The 19,191-nt window shown below is 38.3% G+C and overlaps 1 protein-coding gene across 2 annotated transcripts; it reads left to right on the top strand.

Moving 5' to 3' along the window:
* The first annotated feature begins 3,269 nt into the window (after positions 1-3,269).
* Positions 3,270-18,687, top strand: prpf40a (PRP40 pre-mRNA processing factor 40 homolog A). 2 transcript variants are annotated; one of them, XM_080903244.1, is made up of 27 exons: positions 3,270-3,344; positions 4,754-4,834; positions 5,862-6,005; positions 7,702-7,785; positions 8,207-8,225; positions 8,318-8,337; positions 8,465-8,506; positions 8,621-8,731; positions 9,079-9,199; positions 9,506-9,530; positions 9,644-9,859; positions 11,740-11,845; positions 12,946-13,010; positions 13,111-13,275; positions 14,231-14,339; positions 14,496-14,646; positions 14,774-14,907; positions 15,071-15,185; positions 15,540-15,631; positions 15,758-15,874; positions 16,599-16,736; positions 16,870-16,965; positions 17,062-17,148; positions 17,396-17,486; positions 17,584-17,645; positions 17,745-17,900; positions 18,141-18,687. In XM_080903244.1, the coding sequence occupies exons 1-27, from the start codon at positions 3,342-3,344 to the stop codon at positions 18,228-18,230; spliced, it is 2,640 nt and encodes an 879-aa protein (XP_080759370.1). In that variant the 5' UTR covers positions 3,270-3,341; the 3' UTR covers positions 18,231-18,687. The 2 variants fall into 2 exon arrangements, with proteins under 2 accessions (XP_080759370.1, XP_080759371.1); XM_080903245.1 differs by lacking the exon at positions 4,754-4,834 and having other exon boundaries at positions 3,271-3,344.
* Positions 18,688-19,191: the final 504 nt, after the last annotated feature.

Here is a 19,191-nt window from a genome sequence, read left to right as displayed (position 1 = left end):
ACCCATGCAGGGGCTTGCAGATGAGACAGTGTGAACGTGTTGTATGCACACGTTTGCTTTCAAACTAAATTAGAGTCTCTGAATTCATCTGGTATACCAAAACATTCAGTGGAAACTTACAAGTGCTGAACATCTCTTACTTATCAGACAAGAAATAGTCATATTTCAGCAACTCAGAAAGTCAACGTTTTCAAGTTGTCTCTTTACTCTATAGACTAATCTTTCAGAGATTTTCTAAGTGAAGTCTAAAAAGTGTACAAATAACACCAAGTACAGTGTCTGACATTTCCCGTGACATTCAATGAGATGCCTGCTTACTTTACTCCGCTTTGCCCTGGTGCCGTGGTCATAGGTTTTCTGTCATTTCTGTCTGAGAAAGCAACGAACGCATGTGTGTGGGTGGCATTGCAAAGGGAAAGAAACAGACCATTTGACCAAAATGACTGATATCTGTGAAATCAGCAACTCTTTCAGAAGCAGAGACTGTGACTAGCTGGTGCTCGGCAATCAACAGATTTGTGTTGTGTGAGATAATTGCACCCCAGCCAAGAATCTTGCCAAAAATAGTTTTTCAACTCCTGCAATAAATTTTCTCTGCAGAACACAGGGTGAGAAAAATTACATCCCTAATTTGCGATCTCTTGAATTCCTAGAAGCAGTACAATGTAAAGTCAAGTAGAAACCAGGCAGCATATAGCAAGGACGCCATATGTCATGTTTGACTTTTTTTTTTAAGAGCAGGGCTGAGAGGTCATGATTTCATTGATTATGTGGCTCAGTAATCACCCACAGGTTAAAAAGGCTTTTAAAAAGAAAAAAAATATTTTCTCAAGAAACATAAAAAGCACAAGAGCTTTGGTTAAGCAGTGTGCCTTTGCTTGTCAAAGAAATAACTGGAGGCAATGTGAACATAAAAAAAATCTTAACTAAAAAGAGCTAAAAAATAAATCATGAAAAAAATCCATTAATATGCGTCTACAACCCAAAATTGTTTTTTCTTTGTAAAATCTGTGCAGCTGAGAGAAGAAAAAACTAATCTTAACAAAGCTTCTTCTGCTCCTTTATTTTATGAGAGGAAATGGAAAAGCAAGCTGGAATTGTAATACTGTGTTTTGTAGATAGTTAATGTGACTGTGGTTGACAGGAAGCCAATTGTCAGATGAGAGAAGAGTGCCTGTAAGGCAGGTCAGCAGCAGGCTGGGCTCAAAGCTCACTGGGTAAAATGGCCAGAAGCAAACATTGACCACATCAAATATTGTGAATCAATCACAGACAAACAGACACACACACACAAACACAAGAATGAGGTTCTGGCAAACAGTGAAACTATGGAACACCAATGCGCATAAATATACAGCGTATAGGACTGAAGAGTGAAAACTAGTTTGGAAACATCATAGCATTCTCAAGGATTTTAAATATAATATGTCTTTATTCATAAAAAATAAATCAGTTTGTCAAAGCAGCTATGTACAAGCGATGCTGACGCATGGCTGTTTTTTTGTTTGTTTGATGCACTGTGGTTGACTGACTCCCATCATTAGACTGAAGCCTGATCTATCTCTGCCCCTCACTGTCACTTCCTTTTTTTGTTTTTTAGCTTGTTAAGATAATCGATAGGGAATTCTCCTGCGCTTGTCAGGAAATGCATCAGAGTTTATTGCAGTCTGCCTCAAGTGAGGGCTCATCTGTTTTCCAACTCTTTGTTGCATGCTTCACACCTCGGTGGCACTCTAAATCCCAGGGACAACTCCGGTAAACAACTTCACTGACAAGCATAAAGATAAACCGGACATCGCGTATACCTGTATAATCGATTTTTCATTTTGAAAAGATCTGAACACACACGCACGGATCTGATTGTTCAAAATCTTTAATATAGAGTCCAGGCGATCTGCAGAGCAAGAACAGCAATAAATGAAAACATGTTCATTAGGCCATCAAACTAATTTTCTGTTTGAATAAACACCTTAATGGGTGAGCTACTCCTTAACCTTGTTTTGTGTGGAAAATATATGACTGGAATGCAGAAGCAAGAAGGAAAGGAGAAAAAGTGAGTGCTGCAGCCATGTGAAAGGCACTTAAAGCTAAACTGTGTAGACTGACTGCTTTATAATTTCCGCTGTCATGGGGAGTCTTTGCAGCACCACAGAGGTCTAAGAGCTGTGTCACAGAAGCCAATAATTGGAAAATCACAGCCGGTCCTTCAAATGATCCCCAATACACTGAGGTAATTTTGCTGTGTCTGAACACCAGCTACCTCGGCTTCTGAAATAGGTACCTGTTATAACAGCAAAAATAAAAAAGGGAATCACTCTCTGTTACGGTGTAAAGAGCAACCTGATCGGTATTTATTCACGAACACTAAAACAGTTAAAAATAAGGATTTAACAGTTCGTAAATTAGTGCCATAATGACAATTACCTCTTACCAGGTGTTCCTAATTATTTAAGGCAACAAATGAAAAATAAACTAATTGATTAGTAATATGCATTAAGCTGCTTATCTGATTTGATAAGCTGTTGAATACTATCGATCATGGATGGGCCTCCCCGGAGCCTCGACCTCAACATAATTGAAGCAATCATCCTGACAGATAACAGAACAAAAGGCAGCCAGCATTCAAAGAAGAACTTTGAATGTCCCTCAAGAAGCCTGGATAACTGTTCATGAAGACTACCTTCCTGAAGAAATTACAAGATAGCTTGCCTAAGAGATTTCAGGCTCTGTTGAGGAATAAAGATGGTCAAACAAAATATTGATTTTCAAGCTTGTTAGAATGATTCAGTCTCTGTTTTTGGCTTATATTTTTATTTCCATGTACGTTTACGCAGATTTTAATAAATTCTTGCGCCTATTGCCCATTCTACCTAGCAAAATATGAAGAAATGAGGATTGGATCAAGACTGTTGCACAGTACCATATATCGTATTAATGAGACAAGTCTATGTGGCTTTCTCTATATTTGCATATATTGTATGGCATAAATTAAATTTCATAATAGAAAATAGAATTTGTTTATTTATTTATTCATTCATTCATTCATGCAGCTTTTTACTTTAAGCTATTTAACATCAAGAAACATATAATTTTATGTTTAAGTTTGACTATAGCGTATTGACTTAAAGTGGACTTTTTTTTCCATCGCTGTTTCTTCCTTGGTTAACACGCCAGTTTCTTTTGGAGGAAACGGTGGTGTTGCGCATTGGTGCGCATTTCCAACGCAGAATGACGCTACAGAATTGTTACCTTTGACCTCTGAGCGCTAGGCGGAAGCTCAACCAATCGTTTTGCTTGTTGTTGAGAAGTGCTCAAATTTCTCGGAGGTTGTTCTCTTCAACATGGTGAGTGCAGGCGTTCAAAAAATAGTTTATAGCGGTAACGAAAAAGACGAAAACTGTTAAGACTATGTGTATGAATTTTTAAGGCCTTGTTAGCAGCCATCTTCTTCTCTAAACTATACCGTTACAATGCCGTGTATCAAAGACCACGGGTTAGCATTTCTTGTTAGCAGTGGGCTAATAAAGCGGTATGTGCCTACCTTCGTGTTATAAGCGGTTTCCTTTAGCTGAAGCTTTTTTGGGTATAGCACGCCCTTTGATTTGTTAATGTGTAAAATCAGCAAAACGTGTTACGGTATTCGTGAAGTAAAATTACGGTGGTGAAAGTGTATTTGGTTAGTTGAATAATTAAGCAGTTGAACTCTTGCGTTAGCCTTTTACGATTCATTTCCAGAGATTAGACGGAGCCTGCAGTCATTCATCACAAACAGCAGCAGTTATCTCAGGTTCTTACGATTGTTACCAGTCCACATAATTTACATTAGCACAGCCAACGTTACTGATCAGATTAAGTCAGGAGTTAAGTGAACTTTATCGGTTAAAAGTATTAATTTCGTAGTAGTAAAATAGAATATCCCACTCATGCACCCAAATGAGTGGACTTAAATAGACCATATTTGACATATGATCACCGAAAACAATCATTACTATGCTATTTCATGATAATATATTGTCTGGTTAAACTACAAGGCTTTCTTTAGGGTTCGTTATTCAGATACAAAAAATGTTAAAGCTTCACGCATGAATTTGTTGTTACCCAGGCTATGGGTACATGTGTTTGCCTGTGCCATATGTAATGTTGGTGTCCGCATTAGAGGACCCTTATTCATTCTGAATAAACCGGAAGTCTTTGAAATATTCTTTATGTAAAAAGAAAAAGGAAGCACTTGTTTAAAAGGTGTAGATTAAGGTAGGCACCGTTTCATCCTCAGTTAATGATGCAGATATTACTTTTTAAATTAATACGTTTTTTTAAATAAACCAAATGCTTGATAATTTGTCGCAAAACGAGAATTGTGTAGTTTTTCTAGTCTTTTGTCTTTAGACATTATAAGCTTTATATATGTCAAATTAAAACTGATTTCATATAATGTTTTGATTACTGACACCCCAATTAGTACTACCTCATTTAAACTTTCAAACCAAATATTCACACACTCGTTGTGGTTTCATGTAACTGCACTAATTGAAATGGGCAATGTAGCTATTACTTTACTTTTTATGTGCATTTTTTATTTGGGAGCAGCCAAATTTATTTAGAGTGCTTTATTAGCTGTAAACTACTTAATTTCACAATTCCTTAAACACATATCTGGAGAAATGGTAGTTTTCCTGATTGAAGCACACTGCTAACTGCACAACTGGCTGTTGGGAGTTCACTAACTCTGTGTGGTGTTTCTTACTCCTCACAGTCTTCGTCGGAAGCTAATAATGGGCCGAGCCAAGCACCACCTTATCCAGGTGTACCGCCCGCGGCGATACCTCCCCCATTTGTAAGTCATCAAAATGCAGTTTTGTTTACAGATCCAAAAGAACATAATTTGAATTACTTTGATTTCTGCATTGATTACTTATAAATTTGCTGGGGGTTAAAGTTAGAATTATAGGCAGTTATATGAATAAATTTCTTAGGCAAGAATACCAGTAAACTCTTGCTTCCTATAGCAGCAGCAACATCTTACAAAAACTGTTTCCAGTAGCTGTTTAAGTAATGATACAAACTCCCTTTTTTTCTCTTCTTTTGTTTTAAGGAAAAAAAGAAAGGACCTTTCCAGACATTGATTTTATCTTTGCACACATTTCTGCAGGTTTTCAATATTGCATATTGGGCTGATTGGGCTCGTGTCTAGGTACATTTAGAAACTGAGGGGATTTTTTCATGCTCAAACATTTTTTCTGTGCAGGAGAAACCCTGACAGTCTTACTTGTATTTATGTATTTATAGGTGACCCAATCTCAACAAAACTGTACAAACGTCCTCTCTCACACAGTAATTATTAACATCTGTATATTTAAAACAATAACTTTACTATAAATCACAATTCTTTTGATTTTCATATTAATCATCCTCCTGCAAACCTGATCATATATTCTTCACTTGCGTTTGTTTCGCGTGTCAACTTCCACATCTGTAGATTTGATTTAGTTTTTTGCTCTTTCCAGTTTAGTGCATGTGTAGTGCTTCTCCTAAGGTCCTGTGAAAGTTAGTGTGACTGAAGCACAGTTCCTCTGCCATGTTCATCACACACTGTGGCAGCCAGTGTTCACACACTCCCTATTTTATCTCCTCAGCTAGAACACCTAACTTAAATTAGCCTTTGAAGGAGCAGAGAGTTGCACTTGCTTTCTTTCATTTCCCCCTTTTAGGTCTTACTCATTATGTGTAATTAACTGTGATTCAGTATAATGTTAGATTGCATATTATATGGAACACTGCAGAGATCCAGGTAATTTCAGAGGGTTAAGAAAGTATTTCTTCTAACTACGATATAATGTTTTTGTCTTCCTTCTTCTATGAAGATGGGACCACCTGGAATACCACCTCATTTCCCTCCCATTGGAATGCCCCCTATGGGACAGCGACCTCCCAGCATGACACCAATGCCTCCTGGTATAATTCCCCCGGGTATAATGCCACCAATGGGGGCACCGCCAATGGGACAGGTGAGCTTTGTAGTAACCTCATAGATTTGTTTGTATTGGGGTTTTTTTTTCCCTCTTTTTGTCCTCTGTGCCTTATAAAGTCTAGGGACTAGGCAGCCTATTTATTTCTCCCTCCACTTTAATAATTTAGGGAGAAGCATAACCTTAAATGAGACACATCTCAAAATGTTTTAAAGTGAAAGAATTAACATTTTTTTCTAGTTATTTGCTTGAATTGTTCTGATCATTGTTGCATGTATCAAGTGGTTATACTTTCATGTTAGCCACATCCATCAACATTTACAGACCAGGTATATTTTCTTATCTTGTAGCGCTCCAAATGCTTGATAGGGGCGCTAATTAACTGAAGAAAAAATGTTGTTCGTCGTAGGGCTGGGCCATATCATACTGTTTACGGTAATACCAGTATAATGTTGGGCAACGATAGAAAAATGAAATATCGCGATAGAATATGGGTAAAACGCGCATGCGCAGTGCCTTTGTTTTCATATGCACACGGCAGAAAAAGCATGGCGGCGAAAGCAGATCGTTAAATGAAACAGATGAACCAGAACTGGTTTGTAAAAATGCTGCAACTTCAGGGGTGTGGAACTGGTTTAGCTTTCGTCCGTCAAAAACACAACAAAGCACTATTTTTGGTAGCGCAAGCTAGCGGGCCGTCGTTGTTGCTGTGTTTTTTGGAAAATACGGCACATTTAAAATCAATCCTTTGATTTTTCTGAAAATCGACAGTGCCCCTTATAATCCAGTGGGCCTTATGTATGAATTCTGGTTGTGTTTACTGACCTCGAAACGATTGTATGTGGTACACGGCGCTCGAAAATCTGTCAAATGTTTTAGTACGACTTTGCTAAGCTACAAACCCGCACCGCTTGATGGATTGTCGGAGCATTACGACTACCATAGTCAGGAGCCTCGCGGAGTGATACGTACTGTGCTTCAACATAATATTACCGTATTGTGTGTGTATAACCTCTTTTTAAGTTTTGTGGATATTATACATGGTTATGCTGAGGATATGTCGGCCAATTTCCACTGGAAATGCCCTTTGGTTAAACTGTCAGAAAGGAATTTGCATTTGCACTGTTAAATTTTTATATAACTTTAATGCACATAAAACAGCTGCTTGTTTAAGTGAAAATACATTGATGTTGTTGTTTTGGGGTTTTTTTGCACTAATAAAGTTGTGGAGTTGTAAAGTATTTTGTCTGGTGTCAATTATATCGTCAGTTATATCGTTATCGCAAATTTTCAAATGTTTATCGTGATAAATATTTTTGGACATATCGCCCTGCTCTAGTTCGTCAGTTTAAATCTCTTTCATTAGCTGACAGTTAATGAATAAATAGGCATGATGTAGCTGTAGTCTTTTTTTCTTTTTTTTTATCTAGTGATTAAAAAAAAGTGGATCATGCATGTAATCCTGTCATGCATAAATAGGCGTGATCATGGGGAGGAGTGTTTGATCAGAGTGCCAGAAACGCAAGTCTGAAGAGGTGGTGAAACACTGTAGTTTGGCATATTGCTGCTTCACAGGTGTCAGGCTGTGGCATCACACTTTCAGTAAGCGCAGCATAATCAGTCAAGCAGCCTTCTACACACCAGCAACCTGTTTCACACTGTGTCTAAATACCTCTGCCTGGATTAGGTAGCATGGAAATACCAGATGAATATTTCATGGTGCCTCTTTTATTAGATGCCAGGCATGATGCCACCTATGATGCCAGGAATGATGATGCCCCCTCGCATACCAGCTGCGGCTGTACAGCCAACGGGACCGGTAACTCTTTTCACTATGTTTCTTGAGTGCTCTGCTTCACACTTCTTAAAATACACTGCAGTCTGTGAAATGCCTAATGAAACATTTGCACAGCCATGGAACATGGCTATAAATTTATAACCTTCCATAAAAAATATATTTTCATGTTGAAACAAAACAGCTAAAAAACCTAATTAAACACTAGCTAATGAAAATTTTACACTTGCATGCAATGTGTCTATTATTGTCCAGATGGGTTTAGTGATCATAAGACACATGTAACCAAACACTAGCTATACATCTTGAGGTTGTGGAGTAATGTACTGATTAGTAAAGCTGTGTCTCTTACTGTTTTGTTGTTAATAATGAATCTGTAGATGTGCACTTTAAGACTGGGAAAAAAAATAATCCACCAATAACATTATTTTTTTCCTGTCGACAGCCTGGTGTTGACTCCACAGGTAGGATTTTTTACTTAATGCAGTAAAATTAATGTTTAGGCGTATTTAGAAGTTTAAAGTCTGACTACTTTTTGTATTGTTTATTTTCACAGCTGCTGCTCCTGGAACATCTGTAAGTATAACTTTTTTTTGATATGTAGTAATTGGAAGTCTACGAGCTTTGACAATTTTGAGCTACCATCATTAGCTCCAGTATTTTTCCTGCTGTCTCACAACCTTTATTTCTGTTCCCCCTGCAGAGTACCACAAATGGATCCCCGCAGGAAGAACAGCCAAAGAAGGTTTGTGCACATGAAACATTGAAAGACTAGACACAATTAACAAGGAACTATAAAATCATTCAAAATGCAACCAAAATAATTATCTGATTTATCTGTCGTGTTTGTTTGCTTCAGAAATCCGTGTGGACTGAACATAAATCACTAGATGGAAAGACCTATTATTATAACACAGAGACTAAGCAATCCACATGGGAGAAACCGGATGAACTCAAATCTCCTGCAGAGGTACAGAGCTTTTAATTTGAACTATTTATATTACTTGCATATTCACACACATTTAATTCATTTGGCACTTAGCAATTGCAGTGCTCACGTATTAAAATTACAGTAATGGTAAATGTACCAGATTAAGCTAAATTGGATTTTGCCCCACTCATTTTGGGGGAATTATTTAAATCCTTTGTGTGCATATATTAAACAATTTTATTTTTAAAATATGTGCGTCATCTATACTTAAAAAAACTGATTTGTTATTGGACTATGGATATTGACTCACACTAATTACCGGTAAGGCCTTGCTGTTCATTTAAACTATTAAAAAAACCTTTCCCATCATTCTTTGAATTCTTTAGCAAATGCTGTCAAAATGCCCCTGGAAGGAGTACAAGTCAGACACAGGGAAGCCTTATTATTACAACTCTCAGACAAAGGAGTCAAGATGGACAAAACCCAAAGAGCTGGAGGACCTGGAAGGTAAAGCGCGGTATCTGATTATATCAAAGCTGTTGTATGAAAGGCAGGGATTTTTATATTGAAAAATGTTGCCTTCTACAGAAAAGCCTTTAATGGCACAATGACTGGAAGAATGCTGACTTTGTCAACAGATCACTCCATACATTAGGGGATGTGGTGTGATTGATGTGCAAACAAAGGACTTACAAAACACAGGACACTTGTTGGCTCCTTTAGTACATTTATCTTTGAAAAGGTCTCTTGATCTGCTGCATGATTAAAAATGAAAGCAAGCGCCTTAACTGTTATCTCTTTTGTCAATTCCAGCTATGATCAAAGCAGAGGAGAATGGGTAAGAGTTTGCTGTTACTCTGGATGTCTTCATTTTGTATTGAGGTTAACAAATACAGCAGTCATCAACAATTATTAATCTCGTATGGCTTTATTGTCATGATCTTACATTAGGACTGCAGAGGCAGCGGCTCCTGGAACCACTGCAGCTCCTGCTGTGCAAGCAGATAATGTAGCTCCTGCAGCGACTGTAGTGGAGGCGGAAACTGCGGTAGTAGTCTCAGAGGAACAACCATCCCAGGCAGCAGTGACTCAAACACCTGAGGTGAAGACGGCTGATGCACCTGTGGCTTCCTCTGAGACTTCAGCAGCTACCGAGGCTGTAGCCAGGTAAACAATTATAAATCTAGGGTTTAACTGAGCAAGCGCAATGACATGTCTGCCTGTGTGGCTATTTCCAAGCATACCTGCTGTTGTGGTTGAAGTGGATTATGAATCAGAAGGTGTAGTGATTAATAAATGGACTCAAAGCCAGCCACATTGCTGCTCTCATCGATCTGGAACAGCTGTGCTGGTCAGAGTGATGCATGACAACAATAGCTCGGCAAATGAAAAGAGGCCTCTCCAGGAAATGACATTATTGTGAGAATGGTTCAGAGCAGTGGAGAGAGACCACATAGCTCCACAAATCTGCAGCAAGATGCAGATGGTGGATTTTTTTTTTTTAATTTAACTTTTACAGTATTGATGTAAATAAATAATAAAAATTGATTAATTCTCACACTGATATAACCACAGCAGTCTGAGCTATTCTAGTTTTATTATTATTAAACAGTCATATCATAAGATATGACTCAACGGCTGTATCATAATCCATTTCAGAAAATAAATAATGAATGGGCTTTGGCTTAAGAAGAAGTTGGAAAGTAGGCTGTAATGCACAATGATCTGCTGATTTAGCCAGAGATTTTCCTCAGTTTTGTACCATCTTCCTCTCAATTAGTTAAACACAGTAGATACTATGTTTATGACAGTGTATTCCACCATAGTACTCATAAAATCCTAGGGTTCTGATTGATTGTTGTACACCCTGCTGCCTTTTGGTGGCTACAGGGAGTAAGGAATTGAAGGAAAAGGTCTTCATACAGTTTTATGCAGATGTTAACATGAAATACTCAAAGTATCAGTTACAGTGTTTTACATTTTAAACTTGTTGTAATTGAATGGAAGCCTCTGAAGTAATTCATTTTGAAAGTTAGTTTAAGAATTGTTTAAAAATTTTGCTGTTTTTGTTTTCATAAAATCACTATAGTGGTGCTAGAAACCCATGTGATTGTGAGAAGTTAATATAATGCAAGCTTGTAACACATCTGCCATCAAAATACCAACAGCTTAGATTGCGCTTCCTCATTTAATTGAACATGATGGTCAAAGCAAATTTTTAAATGGACCTGTTATGCTTTTCCTCATTTCCTGTCACGTATTGTTAAACCGGTGCTCTTATTAAATGTGGGTAAAGTTTCAAACAATGAGGTCAGCAGTGTTGGGAAGGTTACTTTTAATTGGTAAATGGCCTGTATTTGTATAGCGCCTTATTAGTCCCTAAGGACCCCAAAGCGCTTTACACATCCAGTCATCCACCCATTCACACACACACTCAGATTGGTGATGGCAAGCTACATTGTAGCCACAGCCACCCTGGGGTGCACTTTTAAAATATATTCCACTACAGATTACAGAATACATGCCACAAAATGTATTCTGTAACGTATTCCGTTACGTTACTCAATGAGAGTAATGTATTTTGAATACTTAGGATTACTTAATATGTTATCAAGCTTTTTACAACTACATGACTGTACTATTGCTGTGTGATTTATTACTATTACTGTTACGCCACCAATACCAACACGGTTTTTAAATATTAATATAAAATGAGTAACAGTAGTGTGGACATTAGGTAAGGCTGCACTTTTTGCAGCGATCTTGTGGAAAACTATTCCGTGCATATAAAAAAGGTCCGCTGCTCCAAACTGTAGTAAAGGGACCTCTGGCTAATACGTCGGGTTCCATGTCGGGCTTGTAACCAAAAACTAGCTTTAAAGGGTATCCCCATTATGGTCATCTCAGGCCACCACAGCTCTGTTGGGTTAGCGTTCACAGAGCACTTTCTACTTATAATATTGGTGTAACAAAGCCGTTTTTTAATGCATCTTTGATTGCAGAGAACTACAAAAGTGCTCAGTGTCAATAATTTTCTTTGCTCTTAGTGTCGAGGTTGTAAAAGAAGAAAGGCCAGAACTTCAGAAGAAAACGTACAAATGGAATACAAAAGAAGAAGCCAAGCAGGCCTTCAAAGAGCTGCTGAAGGAGAAGGTGAGTCAGACTGTTAACAAGCTGTAGGAGAGAAGGCACACCTTTACTGCAGGGGAGTAATTCTTGTTTTCAGATTCTGACTCTAAAATGTTCTCTATGTTTCAGTGTATAAATTAATTATGTGAGATGTTAGGCAGTCAACAAGTGTGCAGCAAAATTTGATTCATGATGTTGCACGAATTTGGTTCTTTAATCAAGCAGAGTGTGTTTTAAATCAGAAAGCAAATATCTGATAATTTGCTACATTTTTGTGCCCAAAAAGTCATCCTACAGCTTTTCAACTGTCTCCATTGAGGGTTGTTTTTTTTAATGTGTGTGTTTAAGTATCCATTGACTGTTGCTCTGTTGTTGGCACTGGAATCCAAATCTTGATTTGTTTTTAAGACTACTTTTGCCACCTCAGTGTTCTCTAGTGCCTGATGTGTTCATCATCACATCATTTGCATTCAGACCTGGATCTAATCCCTGTCCCTGCTCTTGAGCCCCTGGGAGGCCTATTAAACCTCACCTCCTGTTGCTGTGGACGTGTTGTGTGTTCGGCTTGCACGGCGGCCTAGCACCACCCACCTTGAATGTTGCTATATTTAGGAGCTTTTTAATTTTGTGCACAAAGCTCTCCTCTGAGATTGCTTGCCATTTCCTGCAAGATCTTAATGGCTGTGTCTTTATGATTAGCTTTATTGGATCAAAGGCACGAGGACTGGCTGGGATTAAGACAGCGAGAGAAAGTGGCATGCCTGAGTGAGTTAGAATAACTGTGACAACTGACAAGACCGAGGCACATAGTGGAATCAGTCATAATGGATGAAGTAGTCACTCCTTGGGAGAGGCAAGTGGCAGAAAGGGCACTTACAAAGGTCCTTGGTGGCACTTCTTGATTTATTGCCACTCCACACCTTTTAACCCACCATCTATTAGTAATTAAGAAAATGTGTTCTGTTCTAGACCAAAGCAGCAAAAAGCTCCATTTTCGTATCCAGGTTGATGTACTTTTTTCTAACAGGACAACAAGGCAATCCATATGAATATTTTTGAAATATTTCTTGTGTGCAGATTTTATTTGAAACCACCATGAATATTTCTTATGCTTTGTATTTCAGGGTGTATCCTCCAACTCCTCTTGGGAACAGGCCATGAAATTGATTATCAATGATCCTCGCTACAGGTACAATGCTTTCCAGAGATCTGTTTATCCTTCATACAATAGTAAGTTTAAACTGTCACCATCTCTGACTTACAATTTGTTACTTTTCTTGTCAACAAAGTGCACTTCCGAAGCTGAGCGAAAAGAAGCAGGCGTTCAATGCATACAAAGTCCAGACAGAGAAGGAAGAAAAGGAGGAGGCCAGAATTAAATACAAAGAGTCAAAAGAGACTTTTCAGAGATTCTTGGAGAACCATGAAAAGATGACATCTACCACTAGATACAAGTAAGTGTTACTGTGATATGGCAATAAAGTATTTTGTTTTTTTCCCCCCTGCATTGATTTGCAGTTCTCTGAACTGTCAATATGATTATGCAGACTGGTTGAGTGAGAGGACATCTGTGGCGCTTGCACACCATCGTGCAGTTACAGCACTGTTGACTTCCACTTAAGCTGCTTTGACCTGTTAGTGCTAGTCACGTTGATATTGCTGAATTTGTTTACACAATAACAAATTGTTACAAGGTCAAAGTTTCGCATGTGTAATGAGTTCATTAGAAAGTTAATGATTGATGAATCTATTCAAAGTCAAGGTGCATGTGACATAAAGGTTATATCTAATTCAAAATCTCTTAGCTTTTTTTGTTGTTGATTTTGTTTGCTAATGTCTACAACAGCTTTCCAACAAACACACTTATTGGAAACTTACTCGATCTCAGTGAACAACACATAAACACTTAAAATATCATATAACTTCTTAATAAATTCTTGGAACGTCTTTTTCATCGGCACTCTTTAGTTTTTGGATGAAAGTCGTGATGATGGGCAGAGGAAAAGGGGTAATCAACTGGTGACCTTGACAACAAGCCAGCTTCAGTGTTCTGCTGGCACTGGGTTTGTAGTCTGGGGTGGCACACAACAGGCAGTTGGATGGTGAGAGCAAGGCTTTCTGATGCTGTGTGGGTGTATGTCCTTGCATTTAATACCTTGTTTTAGCCTGTAACACCGAGTGACTCTTCTGAGCAACAGGGTTTCAACAGACGTCAAATATATTGAATATTTTCAGCACACATCTTAAAAGACATAACTTTTCTGTGTTGTGCCTGGGATGGCTCGCAAAAAACCATAACTGGTGCCTTAAAGCTAAATTTGGCAAGTGAAATGGTGCCCTCACGTGGCTTTGTGGGAAAAATATTCTAAAGTGTCTGTGTGTGTCTGTGTGCGTACTCTTGCAATCCAGGAAAGCAGAACAGATGTTTGGTGAGCTTGAAGTGTGGAGCTGCGTGCCAGAGAGAGACAGGCTAGAGATCTATGAAGACGTGTTGTTCTACCTTGCTAAAAAAGAGAAGGTAAGGGCTCCAAAGTGCATTAGGAATCTTTGATTTTATTTTTAGTTAGCATGTTTGGCATAATTATTGTGTATAAGTCCTCTTTCAGTGTCCTATTTAGGAGTAGGAGCTTTATGGTCTAGTGCAATTACCATCTGGTTGTATTCTCTACTTTAGGAGCAAGCCAAGCAGCTGAGAAAAAGGAACTGGGAAGCTTTGAAGAACATTTTGGACAACATGGCAAACGTCACATACCGCACCACCTGGTCTGAGGCCCAGCAGTATCTGCTAGATAACCCTACCTTTGCAGAGGATGAGGAGCTGCAAAGTATGAGATAATACAATGGTTTTAGTAGAATTAGAAGAAAAACATTTCTTATCAGGTCATTGTGCTTCTGCATGAATGTGTGTTTGTATATGTTCAGCCTACTGATAGTGCCGTTATCTGCTTACAGATATGGACAAAGAAGATGCCCTTATATGTTTTGAGGAACATATTCGGGCTCTGGAGAAGGAGGAGGAGGAAGAGAAGCAAAAGACACTTCTCAGGGAAAGAAGACGGCAGCGCAAGAATAGAGAGGCCTTCCAGGTGAGAAGCAAAAACAAAGAATTGATGTCTCAAAAAGAAACAAAAAAAATGCGCTGCATGTAATTTTTCACATTTAATCTGGTTAATAACAGTTTTAATATAAGCCAAAAGAAGAGGCCACATGTACTTTCCCGATCCTCATCTCTTCTTGTTGTTTTCTCAGAAATTTCTGGACGAGCTTCATGATCACGGCCAACTTCACTCTATGTCTGCTTGGATGGAGATGTACCCGACACTGAGCTCAGACATCCGCTTTGCCAACATGCTGGGCCAGCCGGGTAGGACAGCGGGCCACACGCACACATGTCTGCATGAGCTGAATGTGACAGTCGGACTTGAATCATAGCATAAACACTGAAATAAAACATTCACAACTGACAACATAAACGATTTATGAATCACAGTTTAGCTTTTTGAGGTTATATTTTCTTTTAATTTCCTTATTATTTCCATATTTTTTCCTTTTTAATTTTCATACTTATTCCGATAATACACTAGTCTCTAAATCTTTAATTATTTGGCTTCACTGTTTTGCACCCTTGTTGTGGTCCATTGATGCTGTTGAACCTTGTTTATTTGCTGCAAGGATCAATATTTACACATTTTTAAATTTAATGTTGTTTGTTGCGCAGGTTCCACTCCCCTGGACCTCTTCAAATTTTATGTGGAAGACTTGAAAGCACGCTATCATGATGAAAAGAGAATAATCAAAGATATTCTTAAGGTATTACTCTAACCTCATAAAATGTTATTTATATTTGGTATTTTTAAGGAACAGTTCGCACTCGTGCACCTTCCTTGCGTTGATCCAATTATACATCTAATAATTATCTGATGTGTTCTTTCCCAGGACAAAGGATTCCTGGTTGAAGTCAACACCAGCTTTGATGACTTTGGATCAGTCATCAGCTCGGATAAGAGAGCTACCACGCTGGATGCAGGAAATATAAAGCTAGCCTTCAACAGTGTAAGACTCCAGCTCTGCATCATATGCTTTGAGTTGGCACCTGTTCGTAAACATTAATGGACACAAATATTGATATTAAAGTAGGGTGAACTGTTAAGTAGCTGACCCTACAGCAGCTGGGTTTAATCTATTAAATCAGCATAATAAATGTAAAACAGGTCACAGTTTAAATAACCAGCACCTCTCCTTCGCTTAGAGAGCTTTACGTTTTATCCTGTTGTTAGGTGTTAAAATACGTTCATCATATCCATTTGAATTAATAATTATTTTAAAACTCATGTTAGATCTTTCCACACAGTTAAAAGTGATCTCATCAGTTCTGTATCCACATGTAATCCACCTATCCCCGTCACAAGATGTGTCAATGCTGAGCCTACTTGTTTCTACGGCCCCCAAATAAACAAAAAAATGTTATTACAGATTATAAAATTATGGAAAAAGGAGAATAATACACCTTTCAGGATAAACAGGCCCAAATCAATGAAATTTTAATGAGTATACATAAGCACAGGCCTTGACCTGCTTGTTTGAGGATGTATGCAGGTTTGAATTGGCTGTAAGTGTGGATATGGTGACCTTTCCTGGGTGTACCCCACCTTTTGCTCTGTGCCCTGTCCCATCTGAAAGACTTCACTTGGGATGAAAGATGTGTGCGTTGAACCATGGCTGTTTGTTGTATTTCATTATAAGATTAACTCACTTAGAAACCCTTTTTCCTAATTAGTTGCTTGAGAAAGCTGAAGCCAGAGAGAGGGAGCGAGAGAAGGAGGAGGCCAGGAAGATGAAAAGGAAAGAAGCTGCTTTCAAGAACATGCTGAAGCAGGCCACACCGCCACTGGAGCCAGAGACTACGTGGGAGGGAGTATGTACTTTCAATGCGGATCAAATTCGTGTGTTTTCGCAACACAGTTTATTTTCTGTTTTTATCCTCATCCCTTTTTTCCAGTCTTGATTGTGTTTAATGTTTCCTGATAACTGACATTTTACCATTTCAGGTCAGAGAGAGGTTCCTAAAAGAGCCTGCCTTTGAAGACGTGACTCTGGAGTCGGAGAGGAAAAGAATATTCAAAGATTTCATGCATGTCTTGGAGGTGAGTCATGACGCTAGCAGGGGCATGAAGTTTTTAAACTTGACGACGACTATAATGATGTTTAACCTGGTATTTACTTTTTATTTAATTTAACAGCATGAGTGCCAGCATCACCACTCGAGGACCAAGAAACACTCAAAGAAGTCCAAAAAGCACCACAGGAAGCGCTCCCGCTCTCGATCAGTTAGTACCACCAAAAGAAAATGAACATTTTATACACTTAAATCACAGATCAAATGTTTAAAAAAACATGTTTTTAAAAAAAAATACTTTTCTGCCCACTGTTTTAGTCAAATACAGGGTTTAACTGAATGCACATCATTCCATTCTGTATTTTATGTAAAGATTTACTGGAAAATGATGTAGCAAAGCACACTTTACAAAAAGCATTGCTCATATCATGCACTGCTAATCTGTAATGTTTTAATAGGGCTCCGAGTCTGAGGATGAGGAATACCACAAGAAGAAAAAGAGGTCACAGTCCAAATCCCCCTCAGAACGTTCATCTAGTGGAGAATCTGGTGAGTGTTTTTACAGCTCCGATCAGTTGATTTGTGTATCTAGGAAGGGAAAAAGTGCCACAATGTGTGTTCATTGACATGTTCTACCTGAAAACAGAGAGAAGCTATAAAAAATCCAAGAAGCACAAGAAGAAGGGCAAGAAGAGACGCCACAAGTCTGTAAGTGTGCAGGAAGAAACAAATGTGTGCGCTTGATGTCTTAAATACAAATGTACTGGCAACACTGGTGTGTGCACTAACTGTAATTATGACAAACAGGCGTCTCCAGATTCTGACAACGAGAAGAAAGGAAGAGACCGTGATGGGAAGCGAGAAAAGGAGGTAGAGAAGGAGAAAGAGAACGACAAGTCTCGGGGGAAATCTCGCTCAGAGTCCAAACAGAAATCTCCCAAAAGGAAAGCAGCCAAAGAGGAGGTGAATGTTACTATTATTATTATTATTATTATTATTATTATTATTATAAAAAATTGCCCCTATATTGTGAGATTAGCTGGGGGGCTCAGGTCAAAGTCAGTGTTTTAAAGAAGTCTCGAGCGTATATGTTAGCTTACAGTTTCTAGCATGAGATAAAGGTCTTGCGGTTAACTAGTTATTTAAAAAGATCAAATTTTCACTATGACTGAATCTTTGTATTTTTTTAATGGTGCGTTTAAGGGTGGCTGGGACACGTCGGGCAGTGAGCTGAGTGAAGGAGAGCTGGAGAAAAGGAGAAGAAACTTGCTGGAACAGCTGGACGCACCTTGATAATAATTCATGCTGCTCTCTCCTCTCCAAACATGCATTCCCCTTCAAGCTCATCTGACCGTGCTGGTCATACGCCCATAATGGACTGATTTGTGGTATTTATGGGAATGCCATATACTGAGCTTTTACATAGACTTTGACTAATTTCATATCAGGAAACTGATCAGCTGTTAAATACTGAGTTGTTTTTTTGTTAGCTTACCTTTCTTCAGTTGGCTGTAGTTATACATGTTTTCCATTGACAATTTTTTTTATATTCACTTAAAAGCATATCTTTATGACACACTGCAAATGTGTAGAAATACAAGAAACTTGTCCACATGTCCAGGAATACTGGGGGTTACGTCTGATTTGAAGTAATTTAACTGCAGCTGGTTTGAATGAATGAAAGGTTTTAATTGGAGGATTTGCTGAAATCGATACTTTAGTTAAATGTAATAAAACAGTTTCACTGGAAGTTGTCTGCAGGTGTTGCTTTGACTTACTTAGACGATAAATTGTTGCCAAACCTTCCAAGATTATAGGATTGTTGCCATGCTGTTGCAGATTTACAAATAGCCAACAAAGAAGACTAAATGGGTGATGCCATTGTTGGTTTATTAGGAACACCTATGCTGTCTAATGTTGTCTCAGTCTTTGCATTAACCTTTTGATAATTTTCAGGGATATAGTTTGCATTGCATTGCAGTTGATTTGTAGTATTTTTTAATTCTGGGAAACAAGTGGTCCAATATTGATATTCGGCAAACATTAAGTGGGTGAATATTAACTCCTTGTGTTGCGGAAACACAAAATTACATCTATTGCTAGTTATTGGTAACACTTTACTAACACAAATGCAGCCATAACCACTTAATGTATCTTTCTGCTTATTTTAAGGGACAGAGTTTGCATTGTGGTTCAGTTATGGTGTACTTTACTACTGGTTAATATTCAGTCACTGTCCTAAATATGAATAAGT

This window comes from Rhamphochromis sp. 'chilingali' (genome assembly GCF_963969265.1).
Source record: "Rhamphochromis sp. 'chilingali' genome assembly, chromosome: 14".
NCBI lineage: Eukaryota > Metazoa > Chordata > Actinopteri > Cichliformes > Cichlidae > Rhamphochromis > Rhamphochromis sp. 'chilingali'.
This window is presented reverse-complemented; position numbering and strand designations above follow the sequence as displayed.

Bases quoted from the DNA above. Each gene is read 5' to 3' on its own strand.
- prpf40a (XM_080903244.1), top strand. The intron at 8,338-8,464 runs GTAAGTATAACT...TTCCCCCTGCAG, and splicing joins CTGCTGCTCCTGGAACATCT to AGTACCACAAATGGATCCCC. The intron at 15,186-15,539 runs GTAGGACAGCGG...TTTGTTGCGCAG, and splicing joins CAACATGCTGGGCCAGCCGG to GTTCCACTCCCCTGGACCTC.